This window comes from Rana temporaria, chromosome 9 (genome assembly GCF_905171775.1).
Source record: "Rana temporaria chromosome 9, aRanTem1.1, whole genome shotgun sequence".
Classification (NCBI taxonomy): Eukaryota; Metazoa; Chordata; class Amphibia; order Anura; family Ranidae; genus Rana; species Rana temporaria.
This window is the reverse complement of record NC_053497.1, coordinates 141,230,192-141,254,030: the sequence shown is the minus strand read 5'-3', so window position 1 is coordinate 141,254,030 and position 23,839 is coordinate 141,230,192. Positions and strand designations below refer to the sequence as shown.

The 23,839-nt window shown below is 45.0% G+C and overlaps 1 protein-coding gene across 1 annotated transcript in view; it reads right to left on the bottom strand.

The window, feature by feature from the left end:
• Positions 1-23,839, bottom strand: part of PTGES (prostaglandin E synthase) — a 121,852-nt gene that overhangs the window by 56,736 nt on the left and 41,277 nt on the right. The window contains exon 2 of the mRNA XM_040324671.1: positions 5,658-5,740. Within this exon, the coding sequence (XP_040180605.1) occupies positions 5,658-5,740 (83 nt within the window). The remainder of the gene's footprint in view (positions 1-5,657; positions 5,741-23,839) is intronic.

Sequence of the window (23,839 nt, the reverse complement as noted above, 5' to 3'; positions counted from 1 at the left end):
TGCATACTTGATTCTGAGCATGCACATTTTTTTTCCCCCTCGGAATGAAGGCCCCTTGACCCGCCCTGCACTAAGGAAAGGGAGCCTTGACTGCTGGATGCTTGGCAACCAGTCAGGGCGTCAACATGAGGAGGGAGTCGGAGTGGCTCCGCTGGGATTGGCTACGATGGCACGAGGTGAGGGGGTGGAGACAGAACTCTAGAAATAGCTACGCAGGGGCACGTCCCACTAATTCCGAAGAATTGACGTCACAAGCGTTGCCCACCCTCCCGCCCATGGTGTTGTTGTTTCGTCACAGCTTCTTTGGCGGTTTTACCTGGCCAGCAATTGGCATTACTTTTTGGGCTAAGCCCTCACGTTAAATCACAGGGTCAGTTTAATGCCCGTCTCGCACTGATGGTGGAGACAGGCCTCTTAGACTAGACATTTTTGTTTATATGCTCACGGTGTAACCGTGACTGGCATGGTTTTAGGATTGTTGGGATTTGAAGTTTGTTATAACAATATGTTTTAATAAAGCTGTGGCCTTGCCCACTTCCAACTTTAAATGGTCTGTGCGTAATTATTGGGGGGGGGGGGGGGCAAGGTTTTTTGGTATGGTTGAATTAAGAGCAAGTTAAGCCTAAGCTTCTCAGCAGTCAAAGCATACACAGGACTGTTTTTCACGTTGAGAAAAAGACTGGCGGGAAACACGGCGAGAAAAAAGAGAGCTGGTTTCAATTTGTTGCGTGCAGTTTTTTAGTCGAGAAAACTGCTAGGGAGCATACACACGACCGGTTTTCACGACCAATATAAAAAATGGCAGTTTTCTTGTTGTTAAAACCGGTCGTGTGTATAACACATAAGGCATAACATTTTTCTTTTCGGGTTTTTTACCACTTTAACTCTCTCCTTCAAGGTGGTCATGTGCCATAATGAAGTAGGGGCTTCCTCATCATGTTCTATACAAACTGCGCTGTCAGCATAATGTAGAGGAAGGGGCAGGCCCGGGTACAACATTTTTTTGGGTGTTGGATCCTGAAACAGGAAACGCCTAAATGTCATGTTTTGTTTTTTCTTAAGAGGAGTTAGGAAATATGCTCAAATCATTACAGAAATGCCAGAAAGATTCTTTTGTGAGAAAGCATATCCAAAGGAGTGAAATATTAGATTACACAAAAGCGTTTGGAAAAAACAACCTTTCACTGCTAGATTGCTTCATGATGTGGCTGTTGGCAAACAGCATTAACATTTAATGCCTGCCAGCAAGTAATTCTCCCCAGACTCGGAGAGATATTGAATTTCTCTGTGTAATAAACTACAAGGGTCTAATGGCTGTGAGTTCTGGGGGAGGAAGAATTTGACTGGATGCAGAAATTGCAGGATTAAATCGTAGTGGCCTACGGGAAGATGATGACAGCAATTGAAATACTAGGCCTCTATTGAAATGCACGGTACCCCCCTGTGCCTCAGCACAAGAAACGCTGCAGACAGGACATAAAATACATTAATAAAGCCAGCCACAAACACCGTACAGTCGTAAAATTACAATAACCAACAGGGTGGATGGAGTTATTTTCAATTTAAGGCCTGTAGATTATTGCCAGCCATTATGTCTGTAAATGGTGGAGGATTTAGAAGGACACCAAGCTGTATTAAATCACAACCCCACCAATTTTTATCACGCTCCATTTCAAATTATCTTCTGCTACAGTTGTCCTATTGAACTCTCAGCTTTGTAAAATATTTTACCTCCCCTAGCAAGTCTTAATGCATAATACAGCCATATGGCTAGATTTCCTTACCACACACAGTTGCTGCTTAGCCCAGGTCCATTTAAAGGGATTTCCAAGAACAATGAAAATCTCCAATTTTACTGGGACCTATCCACATTGTAACCTCTCTGTAAACCCAAGTAGAGGCAGCCACCTCCCACAGCCTGCTATTCAACCACAGCGGGAGGCTCATCCCTTTGTTGCTTGCATTAATGGTGGGCTGGAGGCCAGCCTGTGGAATAAAGTGGTTCTGACATAGAACCAAAGTACAGTAAAACCTTGGATTGTGAGTGTAGCACTACCCCCAGAGGAGCTGCTGGTGGTTTTGGGTGGCACGATTACCTCATGGCTCCCCCGAATTCCTAGGGGTGGATGATGTGTATTGCATTTGGTAGAAGTAAGGGAATGTCCACAATAGGTGCTCTTTGCTGTGCTCTTTATTACCCAGCCGGGTAAAAACAATAAACTTGTGGTGAGGAAAGTAAAGTTGAAGAAGAAAGGAGAACAGCAGATTCAGGCGTGATGATAGGGAAACAGTCCTGCTCCCAAACGTAATGCTTCTCTGCGCCACGCCTGCCGGAGTGGGTTTAGTGTACCCGGACAGGCCTCTCTCACCGACCTGGCAGCCGGAGTATCACTCAAACATTTGTAGGATAAAGTCCCTGCCACAGACCCTCCTTGGTGAACTTGAACTTGAGGAAAAGTCTCTGCCACAGACCCTCCTTGGTGAACTTCGGGGAGACACCTGTCACAGGCCCTCTCTCATTTGTAGTTATGGAGATAATCCTCCTTAGATGAATTACGCCTGGATCTACTTCAACTTGTCGCCCAGGTACCGACTGACAGGTGATCAATCCTTAAGGCAGTGTACACACGACCAAACACGTCCGCTGAAACTGGTCCGTCGGACCAGTTTCCGCGGACATGTCCGACCGTGTGTAGGGCCTACCAGACATGTCCCGGCCTAGCAGGCAGGTTTCCAGCGGACAAACGTTTCTTAGCATGCTAAGAAACTTGTCCGCTGGAAGCCTGTCCATTGGACATGTACGATGGTTAGTACGACTCATCAGACATGTCCGCTGGCCCGAAATCCCGCGCATGCGTCGAATTGATTCGACGCATGCATGGAAGCATTGACCTTCCGTGTCAGAGAACGTCGGTGTCGTCTACATCACCGCGTTCTCTGCCCGCGGGGATTTTGGTCTGATGGTGTGTACACACATCAGACCAAAACCTCCCAGCAGACATGTCCGATGAAAACGGTCCGCGGACCCTTTTCATCGGACATGTCTGCTCATCTGTACAAGGCCTGAGTGTCCGGCTACCTTGATCCCCGGTGGTTTGTCGGGGCCCTTTTGGATCGCCAGCCTCTCAATGGCGCTCCTCAGACGGACTCCCCACCGAACAGCAATACAACTTGGGATCCTCAAAGGTGGGAACCCAGTCGCACACTGGGTCCCCGTGGCTGTTCAGATGCTCCGGGCCAACATGGTCCCAGAACCAGGAGCACCTCGTGGCCCGCACGCGCACTGGCCAGGTAGGCCATATCGCCCGGGCCCCGTGATGTGGTCACCCTAAAGGTGGGTGCCACACTCGAAGAAGAAGACCCAGAACCAATGGCGTCTGCCCCATAAATACCCCTCCCCAGCATGCACAGCGAGGCCGAACCCTCCTGATTGGCTACTGGGAAAGAGCACCCAAACCCTGACTCCACTGCTGCCACCTGCAGCACCGGGGTTGGAAGAACACCCCAGCGCAACAGAATAAGCCCACAGCACAGCCAAGCTGAGACAGAGACCCTGTTTTTCACACAACAATCTGGATCAGAGTTTAACTACACTCTGATCTCCCTCTAAATTTAACTAGCACCGGTACTATAAAGTACCCAGGCGCTACACAAGCATAATTTGTTCGGGAAACATGCTTGTAATCCATAGCACTTGTATATCAAAGCAAATTTTCCTATAAGAAATAATGGAAAGTCAGATGATTCGTTCCACAACCATTTATTTATAAGTTCTTCAGTTTATAGTCCATATAAAAAGATTATAGCAATGTGATGTTTGTGTAACCATAAAATGTCCATCCACAAATGGCAACCTCCACAAGGGGATTAGAGGCAAAATCCTGCAAGAGCTACACCGTATAAAAGAGAACAGAGGCACCTCTAAGTGTAGCAGTATGGTTACATTTAATGAAGGTACAACATTTAGCAACTCACATGGTTGATGATTAAAAGAGGCACATCTAAGTGTGCAGGCATCTGGGGAAAGCTGTCCACATAGACCGTCCTCCGCACCGCCGGCTCTTACCGCGGTCGGTCTGCAATTGTGACCGGGAAGACTATCTTGCAGTAAAGTGATTTGAAAGCGAGGCTTAAAGCACTCGTGGAGCGCAGCTTGGAAGGGATGACGTCGATGGTGGGGAGGACAGTCTATGTGGACAGCTTTACTCCAGGCGCCTGCATACTTAGATGTGCCTGTTTTAATCATCAACCATGTGACTTACTAAATGTTGTACCTTCATTAAATGTAACCATATTGCTACACCTAGAGGCACCTCTGTTCCTTTTTTCACTCAGTTGCGACATGACGCTACTTGTATATCAAGACATCGCTTGTATATCAAGTCAAAATGTATTTAAAAATTCTGCTTGTCTTGCAAAATGCTCTCAAACCAAGTTACTCTCAAACCAAGGTTTCACTGTATTTCATGGTACCATTTCCATATTAACTTTCACCACCAGGTGGCAGAATTTCTAATCTCTATACTAAGAACCCAGAACCTGCCAGATAGGAACCCCCTCTGTTATTGCGTGAAAGTATTCTAAATTAGTGTTTCCCAACCAGGGTGCCATTTGAGTTCCTTGAGTCTGTCCCGGGAGCCTTCATTCTGGGACAATACACTGTCCCCTAATGATTCTGACACAGCCACCCTAACGACGAGCTGACAATGGAATCTGTCACTCCTTTCCCAGGGTGTTCGACACACCAAATGCCCTGCAATGCACTGCACGCTGCACAGTGCATTCTGCGTCCTGACTGGGTAAATCTTTGCCCAATCAGGGTGTAGTAAAAGCTGGTTGTTATCAGCTGTCAATGGGCTTCCCCGCTGACAGCTGGATAATAAAAAAAATTGCAAGTTAAATAATTAAATTGCTCAGGGCCCCCCCCCCCCCCCCCAGTCCATACCAGACACAAACCAAAATTAAAAAAAAAAATAAATGGTGTGGGATCCCACCAAAAGATCAATACCAAACCCTTATCCAAGCATGCAGGAAAGGGGGAGGGGTAAAAAAAAAGTTGCTCACAAATCAAAACGCTCTCAAATCAAGTTACTCTGAGGTTCCACTGTACAGTTACTCCCCGTCAATCAGGAGTCAGGTCAGTGAGACCCGTTTCTCGATTGGCCAAAGCACCAGACGATCCTATTGGATGCCCAGCACTGTGAAAGAGGAGATACGCTGGAGCCGGACCCACCGCTGCTGCTGCCCAGAGGACACAGGAGGAGAGGAAAGGAGAACACAACCCCCTGCATAGTACCTCCCGAGATGATGGCTGACAGGGCCGCGAGCTCCGCGGCTGCCCCTGGTGCGCAGGGGGGTGCATCAGTGCTGCCGCGCTGCCCAGGGGACTAGTGCTGGTTGATTGCTCCCCCCCCCCCCGAAGAAAAGCCCACCAGCCACCACTGGTTATAAGGCTTTACTTATACTTTAGGAACTGGAGCTGCTTCCTCCCCACCAATTAGATTCTTCTCTGAAAGTCTGAAGTGGATTAGCGGCTGAATAAGTTCTAGGTCTTAGTGACTTTATGTTGATACATCAGGCTCTTTGTTTCACAAATAATAGAATGAAACCCTTCCAAATGAAAACAGAGTTTGGCACCCGGTGCCATACGAGCTCACCTTCTATAGCGCTCAACGTCTGGATCTTCGCGGTAGTATTCAAGACCTCCATGTCTCATGGCATCCTCGGGGTTGGCAAAAGCCTATAGGAAGAACAATGGAATATACAATTATTAAAATAAATGTAAACACAATGGGCCAGATTCAGAAACATGCTTCGATACGTTACGTCGCTGTAACTTTGGGTGCAAGTTCTGTATTCAGAAAGAACTTGCGCCCTTATTTACGGCGGCGTAACGTATGTGTTGCGGCATAAGGCCGTGTAATTCAAATGGGGATGTTGGGGGCGTGTTGTATTTAAATTTTCCTTGACCCCGCGTTTTTTATGTTTTTTTGAACGGCGCATGCGCCGTCCGTAAAATATCCCAGTGTGCATTGCGCCAAAGTACGCCGCAAGGATGTATTGGAATCGACGTGAACGTAAATGACGTAAAGCCGTATTCGCGAAGACTTACGCAAACGACGTAAAAATACTTAACATTAGCTACGCCTCATATAGCAGGGGTAACTATACGCCGAAAAAAAGCCGAACGTAAACAACGTAAAAAAATGCGCCGGCGGGACGTCCGTTTCTTAATCGCCGTATCTACCTAATTAGCATATTCCTTGCGTAAACATACGGAAGCGCCACCTAGCGGCCAGCCTGAAATTGCAGCCTAAGACACTTACACCTGTCGGATCTTAGGGCTATCTATGCGTAACTGATTCTCTGAATCAGGCGCATAGATACGACCGACCGCACTCAGAGATAAGACGGCGTATCAGGAGATACGCCGTCGTATCTCTTTTCTGAATCCGGCCCAATGGTACTGGGGCTTATTTACTAAAACTGGAGTGCAAGATCAGGCTCACTTCTGCATAGTAACCAGCTTCTAACCTCAGCTTGTTTGGCAATAAAACCTGGAAGCTGATTGGTTTCTAGGCAGAAGTGAACCTCATTAGTAAATGAACCCCAAAATGACACTAAACTCTGGTTAAAAAATATTCTATTCAGCGTGTATCTTTCTAGTGCACTCAGCTTCCTACAAATTCCTTTTTGTGCTTCTGTGATCTGACTTCCTGTAAGAGGGTGGCTACGTTCATTCTCCATGGTCCCACTGTGTATGCTCACCCCTGGAATGGACTATGGGATTTGTAGTGTACATAGAGCTTTGGACATGACCACAGCTTATTCCAAACAAACAGTGAGAGCGAGAAGGAGAGGTTCAGGAGCTCAAATAGGACATTCAAAGACAGCAGAAAAGCGCAGTAAGAAAGAATTTTATGAAAAATAGATTAGCCAATAGATTCCATTAAGTAGTGGATGTGTATAGATTATTTTTGAAGGAAATTATTCAGTGTCATGTTAAAGAATATGTTACCCCAACATTTCCTATTCCTAATATGTGTCTGCTGTACCGTGTACTTGTATGAGAAAGTCTCCTGTTCTCTTTGAATTGCTTCCTTTGTGTGAAATCCCTGGTGTTCCTGCCAGTCTCTTTGCTTTCCTGTTAAAAACTGACCACACTAGGCATGAGAGCACAGCGTGGTCAGTTTTATGGCTATGCTGGGAACTCATATGCTGCTCTACTACAGTGATCAGACACTTGATGACACACCCCCTCCCCCTGCACAGCCATTCACTGGGAAGATCAGTGTACTGCTGTTTCTCCTCCACCAGCTCTCTGAGCGTCTTATGCAGCTGAGAACAGAAGGAAAGAATGCATTTATAATGTCTTTTATATCTATATACAAATGTTTTGCCTTTCATTACTATTTTAACCACTTAAGACCCGGACCTTTAGGCAGCTAAAGGACGCGGACAGGTTTTGCGATTCGGCACTGCGTCGCTTTAACAGACAATTGCGCGGTCGTGCGACGTGGCTCTCGAACAAAATTGGCGTCCTTTTTTCCCCACAAATAGAGCTTTCTTTTGGTGGTATTTGATCACCTCTGCGTTTTTTTTTTTTTTGCTCTATAAACAAAAATAGAGCAACAATTTGAAAAAAATGCAATATTTTTTACTTTTTGCTATAATAAATATCCCCCAAAAATATATAAAAAACATTTTTTTTTCCTAAGTTTAGGCCGATACGTATTCTTCTACCTATTTCTGGTTGGTTTGCTCAAAATGTATAGTGTTTACAATATAGGGGATAGTTTTTTTGCATTTTTATAAAAAAAAATGTTTTTTTTATATAAAAATGCAATAAAACTATCCCCTATATTGTAAACGCTATAAATTTTGCGCAAACCAACCAGAAATAGGTAGATTTTTTTTTTACTCCTAATGGCGGCGATCAGCGATTTTTTTTTCATGACTGCGACATTATGGTGGACAATTTTGACACATTTTTGGGACCATTGTCATTTTCACAGCAAAAAAATGCATTTAAAATACATTGTTTACTGTGAAAATGACAATTGCAGTTTGGACGTTAACCACAAGGGGGCGCTGAAGGGGTTATGTATGACCTAATATGTGTTTCTAACTGTAGGGGGGTGTGGCTGTAGGTGTGACATCATCGATTGTGTATCCCATAACAGGGATCGCACGATCGATGACGGAGCCACAGTGAAGAACGGGGAAGCTCCAGCGGTGATCGGGTCCCGGTCACGGAGCTTCGGACCGCGACCCGCGGCTGGGTACTAGCACAGGACGTACCTATACGTGCATGTGCCCAGCCGTGCCATTCTGCCGACGTAAATATGCAGGAGGCAGTCCTTAAGTGGTTAACAGCTTGCCAACTGTATAACATGTATATGTTACACAGTGGGCAAGTTGTTGAAATAGATATGGGGGCAAGGCGGCCCTGCTGCGCCAGATCACATACCTAGTATGTGATCTGGCGCTTCTGGGTAAGGGGCTTTCGCATGCCATGGTGATGATTTTACACAGCAGATACCAATCAGCAGGTGTCGGCCAATAGATTACCACTGGCACCCACCAATCATCCGGAACACACAGGACAGGGCTCTGCCTATGTAAACAAGGCTGAGCTTTGTCCTGTCAGTGGGGAAGTAAAAGATTTACTTTCCCTGTAGGCACACATTTAACCCTTTAGTCACCTTAGATGTTTAACCCCTTCCCAGCCAGTGTCATTAGTACAGTGACAGTGCATATATTTAGCATTGATCACTATTAGTGTCACTGGTTCCCATCAAAGTGTCAGTTCGTGTCAGAATGCCCGCCACATTTTTGCAGTCCTGCTATAAGTTGATGGTCGCCGCCATTACTAGTAAAAATAAAACATTTATAAAAATGTCCCATAGTTTGTAAACGCTATAACATAAACCAATCAATATACAGTGGAACCTTGGATTACGAGCATAATCCTTTCCAGGAGAATGCTTGTAATCCAAAGCACTCACATATCAAAGCGAGTTTTCCCATAGAAGTCAATGGCAACAAAGATAATTCGTTCCACATTGACTTCTATTTTATGCAGTACAGCATGTGGCCAGAGGTGGGGGGGCGCTAGAGAGACTCAGAAACTGCTCAAGACCATTTGGATGCACTCGGAATCCCTTGGAGAGGCTCGGAAACACTCGGGAACGGAAGGTTTCTGAGTGTTTCCGAGTGAATGTCTCAGAATGGCTACGAACGGCTCAGTGTCACCGGCGCCCCCACACATCTGCCCAATTGCGGTACTGCACACCGCAGAGGCTTAACCACTTCCCTACCGAGTCATTGTAAAATGACGTTGGCGGGAACCTTTCCTCCTTCAGAGTGGATGTCATATGACGTCCTTGCATTACCGGCCGCTAAGGGGCGCACCCCCCCCCCCGCCGCATTGCTCAGGACCCGGTGCGCGTGCCCAGCGGCCGCGATGTCCGCCGAGCACCCGCGATTGCCCGCAATCACGGCAGGACCATGGATCTGTGTGTGTAAACACACAGATCCATGTCCTGTCAGCAGTGAGGAGACAGATGTGTGTTCCCAGTACAGAGGAACACACATCGATCTCCTCTCCTTGTGAGTCCCCCTACAGTTAGAACACACTTTAGGGAACATATTTAACCCCTTCAGCGCCCCCTAGTGTTAACCCCTTCCCTGCCAGTCACATTTACATGTATCGGTCTAAACTGAGGAAAAAAACTTTTTTTTTTAAAAAAATAATGATATTTATTAAATCAAAAAGTAAAAGATATTGGGCCGGATTCATAAAGACTTGAGCCGACGTATCAGTAGATACGCCTTCGTAAGTCCAAATTTGCGCCGTCGTATCTCTGCGCTCATTCCGAAAATGAGATACGCCTGAATGTTGCCAAGATACGACCGACGTAAGTCTCCTACGCTGTCGTATCTTGGGTGCATATTTACGCTGGCCGCTAGGGGCGCCTACTTTGATTTACGCGTCAAATATGTAAATGAGCAAGATACGCTGATTCACGAACGTACGTACGCCCATCGCAGTAAGCTATGGCGTTTACGTAAGGCGTATGCCGGCGTAAAGATAAAACACCTCCATAGGTGGCGCAGCCCATGCAAGGTATGGACGATGGAACAGCCGTCGATTTTTACGTTGTTTGCGTAAGCCGTACGTGAATGGGGCTGGGCGTAGGTTACGTTCACGTCGAGGGAGTATTTGCGACGTGATTCTGAGCATGCGCCGTATCAACGACCCTTCATTTACATGGGGTCACGGTTAATTTAAATGTAGCACGCCCACTACCAGCCTACTTTGAATTAGGCGGGCTTACGCCTACTCATTTTCGCTACGCCACCGTAACTTACGGAGCAAGTGCTTGGTGAATACTGGACTTGCCTCACTATGTTACGTCGGCATAGCGCAAATGGGATGCCATACGCCGGCCAAAAGATGCGCCGATCTCTCTGAATCTGGCCCATTGTGTTTTTTTCAAAATTGTCGCTCTTCTTTTGCTTATAGCGCAAAAAATAAAAACCACCAAAAGAAAGCTCTTTGGGCCAGATTCACGTAGGTGAGCGGCGGCGTAACGTATCGTAGATACGTTACACCGCCGCAAGTTTTCATCGCAAGTGCCTGATTCACAAAGCACTACGCTGGCAGCCTCCGGCGCAAGGCGGGCCAATTCAAATGGGCGTGTGCCTAATTTGCATACCCGACGCTGGTTTACGACGCAAACTCCCCCCAGCGGCGGCTGCGGTACTGCATCCTAAGATCCGACAGTGTAAAACAATTACACCTGTCGGATCTTTTGGATATCTGTGCGTAACTGATTCTTTGAATCAGTCGCATAGATAGAAACAGAGATACGACGGCATATCAGGAGATACGCCGTCGTATCTCTTTGGTGAATCTGGCCCTATTTGTGGGAAAAAAAGGACGTCAATTTTGTTTGGGAGTGACGTCGCACGACCGTGCAATTGTCATTCAAAGTGTGACAGCGCTGAAAACTAAAAATTGGTCTGGGCAGGAAGGGGGTGAAAATGCCCTGTATGGAAGTGGTTAAATCCTGCTCATTTTGCGAGACAACACTCTCAAACCGAGTCAGGATTTCTTTAAATAATAGCTTGTATTACAGAACGCTCGTTAACCACGTTACTTGCAATCAGAGATATTACTGTACGCTTATTGGGATTTTGTTTTACCAAAAATATGTAGCATAATACAGATTGATGATAAATAATGTCCTTCGCGCTACTTGAAGAAATAAGTGAATATCTCAAATATACAAAGTGAAAATGCAGCAAAAACTAACGGTGTTTACAATACACCAAATAAAGATAAAGGGGTAGATTCACAGACAAGATACAACGGCATATCTCCAGATACGCCGTCGTATCTCTGAGTCCGGCCGGTCGTATCTATGCGCCTGATTCATAGAATCAGTTACGCATAGATTTCTATTAGATCCGACCGGCGTAAGTCTCTTACGCCGTCGGATCTTAACTGCATATTTACGCTGGCCGCTAGGGGCGTGTACGCTGATTCACGCCTAGAATATGTAAATCAGCTAGATACACAAATTCACGAACGTACGCCCGGCCGACGCAGTACATTTACACCATTTACGTTAGGCTTTTACGTTAGGCTTTTCCCGGCGTAAAGTTACCCCTGCTATATGGTGGCGTAAGTGCGGCGTACCAATGTTAAGTATGGCCGTTGTTCCCACGTCGAATTTTTTATTTTTTACGTCGTTTGCGTAATTCGTCCGTGAATGGGGCTGGACGTCATTTACGTTCACGTCGAAACCAATGACGTCCTTGCGGCGTACTTTAGAGCAATGCACACTGGAAAATTCCACGGACGGCTCATGCGCCGTTCGGGAAAAACGTCAATCACGTCGGGTCAAGCATGATTTACATAACACACGCCCACCTCTTCACAATTTGAATTAGGCGGGCTTACGCCGGCCTATTTACGCTACGCCGCCGCAACTTTCTTTTAAGAATACGGCACTTGCCTGTAAAAGTTGCGGAGGCGTAACGTAAATAGGATACGTTACGCCCGCACAAAGAAACACCGATCTACGTGAATCTACCCCAAAGTGAATAAAGGTTCTTGCACATAATCTATACACGCATAAATACTATTAAATTGAAGTGAATAAAACAATAACAATGATGTGTAATAATCAAATTGTGTGTAACACTAAAAAGGTCCATATACATAAAGCAGATAAACTGCTGAGAAAACGAAAAAATATGTGTAAAGGAAAAATAAACGTCCATTGATCTGTGAGCCCAAAAAAAAAAAAAAACATGGTCTGATCCCCAGCGTGTCTGGTCTCTCAGAACTCTCACCTCATATATATATATATAGATACAGCAACAAGTAAATCAATAAAGAGCTTCACCTCCATGCATCCAACGATATCCCCTACTAATCCCAGTGGAGGTGTATAAAGTGGGGATATCGTTGGATGCATGGAGGTGAAGCTCTTTATTGATTTACTTGTTGCTGTATCTATATATATATATATATATATATATATATGAGGTGAGAGTTCTGAGAGACCAGACACGCTGGGGATCAGACCATTTATTCATTTTTTTTGGGCTCACAGATCAACGGACGTTTATTTTTCCTTTACACTTATTTTTTCGTTTTCTCAGCAGTTCATCTGTTTTATGTATATGGACCTTTTTGGTGTTACACACGATTTGATTATTACACATCATTGTTATTGTTTTATTCACTTAAATTTAATAGTATTTATGCGTGTATAGATTATGCGCGAGAACCTTTATAATACAGATTGACCTAAATTTATGAAGAAATTACTGTCATTTCAAAAATCACTTTAATATTATTAAACCTACAGCCTTTATTAAAACAATACCTGCTAATCATGCCATGAAAGTGTTTGTTCAGGCACTTCCTGGTATAGGATGACAATGATTTGTCATCCGATTTGTCACCCCATCTCATTCTGGTGGATAGGTGGCGGTTTCAACACAAACACCGGGGTAAAAAACCCCCTGAACCCTACAAAGGCAGACTAGAACAGCCATATGGTGGAAACATATTTAAAAAATATTTGACAAAGTTTATTTATACAATTTAAAATCACCTACAAATATATTGTCCTCTTCCCACAACAAAAGGGTGGACTAGACAATACACATAATAAGACATAGTAAGTGGTTGTAAGATATACAAGGTTTTAGTGGAATAATCTGGTGTTATCTGTATGGTCGACGATTCTCCAAGAAAGATGGCTTCTTCAGGACCCAGACACCAAATTAATTAATGTTAACTAGTTAGATCAAATAGTCAGCAGGCCAACCACAATGCCTAGGGCTGGCATAGTGGACAGAAGAACAGGACTAGCAGTAAAATGAAGCAGTAGTCTGAATTGTAAACATAGTATTTAGACCAAGTGATGACAGGCCAGGTAACAAGGGAAGGGACCAAAAGCAGCATAATATGTAGAATCTGGGGAGTCCAATGATATCGACTGTAATGGACTTCAATATATGACTGCATCGTATTGGGGAGTAATCCACCACAAGTTATATGTGACTATCCATATTTCTCTTAGGCCGCGTACACACGGTCGATCCATCCGTTGAGAATGGTCCGACGGACCGTTTTCATCGGTTCACCGCTGAAGCAGACTGATGGTCTGATGTGCGTACACAACATCGTTCCAAAAACCGATCGGGTCAGAACGCGGTGACGTAAAACACACGACGTGCTGAAAAAAACAAAGTTCAATGCTTCCAAGCATGCGTCGACTTGATTCTGAGCATGCGCGGGTTTTGAACCAATGCTTTTGTGTACTAAACATTGGTTTGGACCTATCGGTCAGCGGTCCATCGGTTCGATTTTAAAGCAAGTTCTTTAACTTTTGTCCGAAGGACAAAAGACCGATGGGGCGTACACACGGACGGTTTGGACCGATGAAACGGAATTTCGGTACGTTTTCATCGGTTTGGACCGTTGGTGTGTACGCTGCCTTAGTGTGCCCTCTGATGAGTGCTGCGCCAAATTGATCAACACGCGTGCCTGTCGCCAAACGCTGTTTGGTTCAGTAGGTTACACAATCATGGGGCAGATTGCTGACTTGACAGTTGTCCAGAAGACAGTCACTGACACCCTTCACAAGGAGGGTAATTCACAAAATTTAATTGCTAAAGAAGCTGGCTGTTCAGAGTGCTGTATCCAAGCATATTAACCACTAGAGGCCCACGCTATAGTTAAATGATGGCTACAACGCGGCCCTGAAAATCCTTTGCACGCACAAGGCGGCACGCACTATGATCACGAGTCACTGAGACTCGTGGATCACAGATCCTTGTAACGGGCCGGTCTCGTCCCTTACCACGTGATCAGCTGTCAGCCAATGACAGCTGATCACATGATGTAAACAAAGGATCGGTAGTCGTTTTTTTTTCTCCTTGCGCTGATAGCGTGAGGAGAAAAAAAAGCCAAACACCGGCTTGTTTACAAGGGACATCGGTCCCGAAGAGGAAGGAAGCACATCTGCCTCCTCTGTGCCCAAAAATACTGCCTGCCAGTGCCCACAGTGCCACCTATCAATGCCCACAGTGCCACCTATCAATGCCCACAAGTGCCACTTATCAATGCCCACCTGTGATGCCAATCAGTGCCACCTAGTAATGCTGCCTATCAGTGTAACCGATCAGTGCCCACTATTGCCACTCATCAGTACCCATCACTGCCACCTATCAGTGCCCATCAGTGCCACCTATCGGCCTGAACTCTATCATCCACTACCTTGACGATTTCTTGTGTATCAGGCCGTCGGATTCGGCGGTGTGCGTGGTGCTGCTGGGGACGCTTCAACACATTGTGGATCGTTTCGGGATTCCTTTAGCTCCGAGTAAAACGGAGGGCCCGGCGACGGAATTGATTTTTCTGGGCATTACGATATATTCTGTTGCCATGAAGTGTCGTTTGCCCGTGGACAAACTGATGGCTCTGCGGCGGGAGGTGACCCATTTGGCCGGCAAGCGGAAGGTCAGGTTGAGGGAGTTGCAGTCCCTGCTGGGTAAGCTAAATTTTGCCTGCAGGATAATTCCTATGGGAAGGATATTTTGCCGGCAGCTATCTTTGGCTACGGCGGGTGTCAGCTGCCCAAGACATTTTATTTGTTTGTCCAAGGATCTCAGGGCAGACCTTAAGGTGTGGGACGTTTTTCTGGCTACCTACAATGGGCAATCGTTGTGGATGTCGGGGCCGGTGAGCGCTCCGGAATTGAAGCTGTTCACAGACGCGGCAGGGCCGGTTGGGTACGGGGCGTTCTTTCAGGGAAGGTGGAGCGCCGGTCGGTGGCCTGAGGCTTGAAGGGAGGTGGGTTCACTGCCTGGTTCCCTCACCGAGGATGGCGGGGGCAGCAGAGTGACGAGCGATCGCTCGTCCTCTGCTGCGGACGGCGCTGGACTCCAGGACAGGTTAGTGTGCCGAATGCCGATATTAAAAGTCAGCAGCTGCAGTATTTGTAGCTGCTGACTTTTAAAGAAGTCATGTGACCACTCAAGTTTTGGTGTTAGGCACAGAAAAACTTGTTAAAATATAAATAAATAAAAAATATATATATTATTCTTCCCTAAGTAACCCTGCACAATTACAATCAAATTTGAATGAATATTCATAATATTCTTGCATAAGCTCATCAATGACTGGCTGTCTTTAACCCTTTCACGCCGAGCGTACGCATATATGCGTCCTCGGCTTTCAGGGGTTTTACCGGGATGATGCCTGCAGCCGCAGGCATCATCCCGGTACCGTTGTTTAGAGCGGGCGATCGGCTTTCCAAACATAACAACCGATGCGGCTAAAAGCCGCTCGGTTGTTATGCCGGAGGAGCGGGAGGGGACATCCCCCCCCTCCCGCCGCCTCTCGCCGCTCTGACCGGGCCTCCCGTCCCACCGGGAGACCCGATCCACGATCCGGCGCCTCCAGCGTCTCAGCGCGCTCTGAAACAAAGCCGTAAACGGCTTTGATTCAGTGTGCGCATTGAAACCACGGAAGCGGCGTCATGACGTCACTTCCGGGTTTCTCGGCTGCCAATGGCGCCGGATTTAAAAAAGTACACAGTATTCAGAATCGCCGTTTTCGGCGATCTGAATACTTTGAAGTGCAAAGGAGGGCTCGGAGGTCTTTTAGACCCCGATCCCTCCATAAAGAGTACCTGTCACGACCTATTGCTGTCACAAGGGATGTTTACATTCCTTGTGACAGCAATAAAAGTGATCAAAATGTAAAAAAAAAAAAAAAAAAAATGTAATATTAGAAAAAAAAAATAAATAAATAAGAAAACAAAAAAAAATTTTTTTTAAAGCGCCCCCCTCCCCGCGAGCTTGCGCAGCAAACAAAGCGCATACGGAAGTCGCGCCCGCATATGAAAACGGTGTTCAAATAACACATGTGAGGTATCGCCGCGATCGTAAGAGCGAGAGCAATAATTATAGCACTAGGCCTACTCTGTAACTCTAACCTGGTAACCGTAAAAAAAAGTTTAAAGCGTCGCCTATGGAGATTTTTAGTTACCGTAGTTTGTCGCCATTCCACGAGTGCGTGCAATTATAAAGCGTGTCATGCTTGGTATCTATTTACTCGGCATAACATCATCTTTCACATTATGCAAAAAAATTGGGCTAATTTTACTTTTTCATTTTTTTAAAATTCATGAAAGTAAATTTTTCCCAAAAAGTTGTGTTTAAAACACCGCCGCACAAATACCGTATGACATAAAATATTGCAACAATCGCCATTTTATTCTCTAGATTCTCTGCTAAAAATATATATATAATGTTTGGGGGTTCTAAGTAATTTTCTAGCCAAAAATATGGATTTTAACTTGTAAACACCAAATGTCATACATAGGCATAGGCATGAAAGGGTTAAAAGCTGCTTTGCTTGTACACTAAAAACAACAAAGGAAATAGAAAGCAGACTCTATTTACTAGTAATAACCCCAGGACATGAGTAAATTTTTATTACATGTTAAACAGTAACTGTACTGACATGCCCTATACACTCCATTTGTCACATTTGTTTTCTATAGCTTTTTTATGTGACCTATAATTGCATTCTAGTGTTCGCATTATTGGCCATGTGTGTGTGTTATTTATTGGCATAAACAAACTAAACAGACTTAAAATGTAGAATGCTATACTTAGCAAATTATTCTAGAAGGTAGTTGTAACATTAATTGGTGGTGATCACATATACAAATAAACCTTCTATCAAACTATGATGTAAATCCAGGCACACAAAAGTAGATTTTCAAAGTTTATAGGTAAAGCTTTTGATGTCAGATTTCTCTCTTTGGCTCCTAATAGCCAGCAAAATTCCTATGCAAATCTTGACTTTTAGAAGAAAGTCAAGAATAAAGCACTACACTAAAGGTGCATTTATTTGATATCAGAACTGGACAGCAATGCAGAACACATTCTGGTGACACTCAGGATCCTTAGTTAGCCCAGGATTCCTTTAGCTTGGGTCCAATGTAAGTATCTATTACCTTTTTCATAATGTAATGGGGGATACATGGTGGCAGGGGGCTACCAATTAGGGCTTCATTTGGAGGGAGATTAGATATCACTGCCTATTTTTTGTTGAAAACCACAGTTTTGTGGTTAGGTTAAGAGGGCTTTGTGTAAAGGAAGGTATCCAGTGGTGGCTGGTGCTAAAAAAAATTGCGGGGAGGCGCAAACAAACTGCTCCAGGTCTGCACTCACCCTACAAACGGAGCCCTCCAACGGTCACAGATACCCAGGGCTTCTGTGTTAACCCAGTCTTCTTTCCGTGTTCTAAATCTTCAGCCTCCTGTCCAGAAACTGATGGCGAAAAATGATTCGCTAATATTGGCCTCGGTCTCCCTTGCTTTAGGCCCCTTTCACAATGGGGCGGGAGGTGCGGTGGCGGTAAATCGCCGCTAAAAATAGCGGCGCTTTACCTTTGGAATTGCGGCAGTATTCGGCCGCTACCGGTGTGGTTTTCCCCACCACTAGTGGCCAAAAAAATGTTAATACCGCCTGCGATGCACCTCTGGAGAGGCGCATTGCCGGCGGTATAGCCGCAGTTACCCATTGCTTTCAATGGGAAGGAGCGGTGGAGGAGCGGTAAACACCCCGCTCCTTCACCGCTCCAAAGATGCAGCTGGCAGGACTTTCGGAGTGGTCCTGCTAGCGCACCACCCTCTGGCTCTCACACTGGAGAAACAGCAGCCGCTGTTTCAGGTCAGTTTGCAGGCGCTATTTTTAGCGCATTAGCGCCTGCAAACCGCAGCAGTGTGAAAGGGATCTAAAGGTGACCCAAGATCCTCGGATTTAGGGCTACCTCTTGTCCACAAGCACCCATCGTTTCTATATTACAATTTTTTTAGTATCCCTCTACCGAATGTTCACCCTGACACGCAATACCCTCCGCTGTTATCCAGTGCACCTGCATCTAGGGCCCTAGTTAGTCGACCCTTATGCTCTGGAGATTTATATGGACCTTTAAGTTATCCCATTCGGTCGACCAGTAGACCGCTAATACCTATAAAAGTTACTTGATTGTTATACTCATTGCACTATACCCCTGCGCGGGTGAACATTTGTCAAAATGTTATAATTATTACAATGAAAATTATTGTACCTGAAAAACAAGCCTCCCATTTATTCCTGTATCTATAAGTATTGTGAAGAAGTTATTTTTCAAATTTCACAACACTGACAGATTGCGCATGTGCAGGAGTGACATCATCGCAACTCGGCTATTCAAGTAGCCAGAGTCCGCAAACCCGCAAGAAACCCTGTCAGCGGTGATAGTGCACCGCTGGAGAGGTTAGTTTTAAGGTAAGTTTTTCATAATATACTAGTATGTAATGCAAATAAGCACATTATGACATTATCTTGCGGGGGGAAATTATTCTTGTTTTGAGACTTTAGTACTGCTTGAGTTTGGTAAATAACCAGCTTTTATCAAAGAAGAAAACTGACAGCCTGTAAAAATCATGGAAGAGCCCAAAGCTCTACCTGCTGGCTAAAAAAGAGAATGCAAACAAATTCATATGTTGTATTTACCCGAATAAATAAAAAATATTACATTTTTTAACATGGTCAGGCTATAATGTTTATTGCTTATTGCTTGTATAGCGTAGAATCACCCGAAGGTATGGAAACGCTTCCAGACCTCAACAATTCACAACAGGACCGAGTGTTACAGGCATAAATTAACATAGTAACAATATAAAATATGTACCACAATTAAAATCAAATAATAAAACAACAATATAACACCATAAAACCAATACAGTACAAAAACCATAGAAATCACATAAGACCAAAGGAGAGACAACACACAATTCCCAACAGATCTAGCAGTGCTTCCCGCCAGAATGACCCTAACCTCACTCTTCCTATCAATCTGCCTCTGCCCACAGATAGGTTTTTAGATCCCTCCTGAATGTGGGTAGGTCAGGACTCTGTCTAAGACTTAGGGGAAGTAGATTCCATTCTCTCGGGCCAAGGACAGAAAAAGCCCTGCCCCCCCATTTTTTCAGCCGACTCTTTGGCTGTTCCAAACGGAATTGGCAGCTCCATCTAAGGGAGCGGCCAGTAACATGTCTATTCAATTTCTCACAGAGATAGGCGGGTCCTAGTCCGTGAAACACTTTAAAAACAAGTGTTAGAATTTTAAAACGCACCCTCTGACCAACTGGCAGCCAATGCAGGGCAGCCTGATGTCTCGCGGTGGGGCAGTGGCCTCTGAGATTTAATGCAAGCCTTACCGCCTGATTCTGGACTTTTTGAAGTCTCCTAATCTGGACTTGAGGCAGTCCAGCCAGGAGACCATTACAATAGTCCAGATGTGGAAGGACCAGAGCGCGCACTACCAAGATCCTTTCCAGATCTGACAGAAAAGGCAAAATGCGGTAAAGAAGCCGCATCTTAAAATGGCAGGTCTTGACAACCTGACCGACATAGGGGATTAGCGTCAAGTCGCTGTCAATTAGGAACCCTACTGTCCCCACCGTGTCGGCCGTCCGCGGGCACACCCCTGCCCCATCGGGCCATGATAACACCCAGTGTCCCTCAGGAATATTCCCTGATCTCAGAACCTCGGTTTTGGCCTGGTTTAGCTGCAGGTAGTTAGCTGCCATCCAGTTTTTTATGATCTCTAAACCTGCTACCAACTTGGCCTCCGCTTCTGGCTCATTGGTCGAGATTCTGGAGAACAACTGGGTGTCATCCGCATAGGACTGAAATCGAAGTCCCAGATTTGCGATCACCGCCAGCAGAGGGCGAAGATAGATGTTAAAGAGAAGAGGGGAAAGTGGGGACCCCTGTGGGACCCCACACGTCACCTTGATAGGCTCGAAGTAGAAGTCCCCCAGTTTCACCCTATACTCCCTCTCCTCTAAAAATTACTTAAACCATTTCAAGGCCTGGTCACTCACCCTCGCCACCTCCTGAAGCCGTGTCAGCAAGATCTGGTGATTTACTGTGTCAAATGCGGCTGACAGGTCCAAGAGAATAAGGATTGAGTGGGCCCCCCGGTCCGCGTCGACCAGTAAATGGTACTTTATATGATAAAGGATATAAAGGAAATTGTGTACAAAACCACTGTGCATTTACTTGTTTATGGGAGATAAATGTACAACTTTGTTTCATTTACTTTTGGATAGAGTAGGAAAGGTTTAGTAGTGCTTATGTCAGGTTTCCCAATGTTGTTTTGTCTGAAGTTATATGTGGGAAAATCATAATTTGCCAGTCTTGCTCCATGCATAAAAATTTTCAGTGAATTCTGGCTCATCTAATATATAGAAGTACGTAATGTTGACATTAACCATAATTCCATAACACTTGTACGCACGCACACACACTCACTCGGCACCCTATCCCCCCACATACATTCGCTCATCCTGGCTTCCTGTAGACACCCCCCCAATATTACACAATGCTTAGTAACAGTAAGGGGATGTCAAGAAAATGGTGCAGCTGCAATGAAGGATCAGAGGTGTGTTATTTTACGAGTATTGTGGATGAGAGAAGTTCACTCCGCCCAACACATCTGTTTTCTCTCACTTCATCGCCGCCACACAGAAATGATAATCAAATCCCTCCAAGATAACAGTACAGCTTAAACAAGATCTGCACAGCTTTGCTAATGCTCTGGCTTTAAAGGCCCACTATCACATTTAATATTGTAGTTTTATAACTGGATGTGATTCATCATTCATACCTGTATTGATGGTACGAAAGCTGTGCACCAGCCAGGAATCTCCTACCTTTTTCCTATCGTTTTAGCCCCCAAGTAAATTACTTTTTCATTTTTCAACTTTAAACCTCATTTGCCATGCAGTTGCCCACCCCATTATTTAATTCAGGTCTTCTTGTAAAGTTTCTATATCCTGATGTGAAGTTATGCCATATGTATGGCATATGGAATTACCCCACTTACCACTCCAGACAATTATAAGTGTACAATATTTATCACCACTCTTTGGACACACCCCTGTAACTAGTTTTCTATCTATTAACAAACTCTATGGTCCATGCCTACAGACCTCAGTTTGTAGATTAGGCGTTTGTGGAGGACTGTATCAAATGCTTTTGCAAAATCCAGGTACACCACATCCACAGGCCTTCTGTTATCTAGATGGCAGCTCACATCCTCACATAATGTTAACAGTTTGGTCTGACAGGAACAACCCTTCGTAAACCCATGCCGATTACTGCTAACAATACCGTTTCCATCAGCAAATTCTTGGATATAGACCCCTATCATCCCCTCCAATAGTTTACATACTATCGATGTTAGACTGGCGGGCCTGTAGTTTCCTGGTATATGTTTCTGCCCTTTTCAGAATATTATATTCCCCGTGGGCTTTTCTCCAATCAGCAGGTACCATTCCGGTCAGTATGCTGTCTATAAAGATTAGGAATAGGCTATGTCCTGACTGAATTCTCTGAGGACTCAGAGACATAACATTGGTCTGTGTGCTTTCATTAAAAATTGGGACTTATAGTCAAATTGTTGGAATATGTTGCATTAAAAGCACAGTCTGTGTAAAGCAAAGGGAAAAACAAAGCCCATTCTGCATAAGAGATACAGTAATCTCTGTACATGAAAAAGCTGTAGAAAAGGGCTCTGCATAGGTAAACTCAATTTAATCTAAAACCTAAAAAACCTGCATACCAGCTGAACGAACATTCTCATCCAATTGAAGGAGTCAGAATAGTTATACAATACTACTACTTACTGCAACTAATGTGCATAAAGTAAATGCAATCTACCTTGTGAAATATCTCTTTCATTGCTAAGGTTGACCACAAGCAATTTACAAATGTGCATTGAGGAACATTGTAGTAATATTTAAAGATTTGACTTTACATCTTTGATAGATATAATTTTGCGACAGTATAATGCTTTCTGATTGAAATATACATTGATTAAAGCTGAACTTCAGGAATTATCTGTATTTTTTACTTACATTGGTTCAACTTGGCACAGTGTAAGTATGCATCACTCATTACTGATGGATCACTAGGGTAGATGTAATTCAGCGTAGTCAGAGCTACTAAAGTGATAGCCATGATCAATATCTGAGACCTGCTTGGCTTCTTTGCGGATGGCTTCCACAAGCACAGTGGTCATTCGCTTGACACTGCCACCATTTATAGACTGCCTTATATTTTTTTTAGTGAATGCAGGACCTGGGAGATCATGATTGTCATTGTAGTAGCACCTACTAATACAGTCAGTGGCGGCTGGTGCTAAAAAAAATTGTGGGGGTGCAAATAAACTAAAAAGAATTTGAAAAAAAAAACATCAAATGCTGCTACTGTGCCATTAAACGCTGCCACTGTGCCATCAAACGCTGCCACTGTGCCATCAAACGCTGCCACTGTGCCATCAAACGCTGCCACTGTGCCATCAAACGCTGCCACTGTGCCATCAAACGCTGCCACTGTGCCATCAAACGCTGCCACTGTGCCATCAAACGCTGCCACTGTGCCATCAAACGCTGCCACTGTGCCATCAAACGCTGCCACTGTGCCATCAAACGCTGTCACTGTGCCATCAAACGCTGTCACTGTGCCATCAAACACTGCCACTGTGCCCACCCAATGCTGCCACTGTGCCCACCCAATGCTGCCACTGTGCCCACCCAATGCTGCCACTGTGCCCACCAAATTCTGCCACTGTGCCCACCAAATGCTGCCAGTGTGCCATGTGCCAAATACTGCCAGTGTGCCCAATGTGTCAATGCATGAATCTATGTATTGTTGATTGATGGGTGCAGGAGAGAGGGGGTGGCACTCCTGTGCCCACAATGGACCCACCGCCACTAAATACAGTGATTTACAGCTTCCACAAGTATGAGATACACACACTTTGTGTCAAGCTGGACCAATGTAATTATGCAATACAGATAATTCTTGGAGTTTAGCTTTAAGCATGGCAAAAGACGTGCATTCATTCCAGAAGGACATCACATCATGAATTATATTCAATATATAAAATCAGGGATTTTTTTCTCAGAGAATAGGTGCAGGAATTCCCTCCTTCTGGGTCACCCCTTGTCTCCTCCTACCTACCTCTAAGCGCCATTCCTTGGTTCCACCTCCTACCAACCTCCCAGTACTGCCCCTTTTAGAGCCAAGTATCATCTAGCACACTTCAGTACCTCTTGCATCAGTGGCGGCTGGTGCTCACATTTTTTTGGGGGGGTGCAAACAAACTGAAAAAAAAACCCCCATCAATTGCAGCCACTGTGCCCATCAATTGCCACCAATTTGCCCCCACAAATGC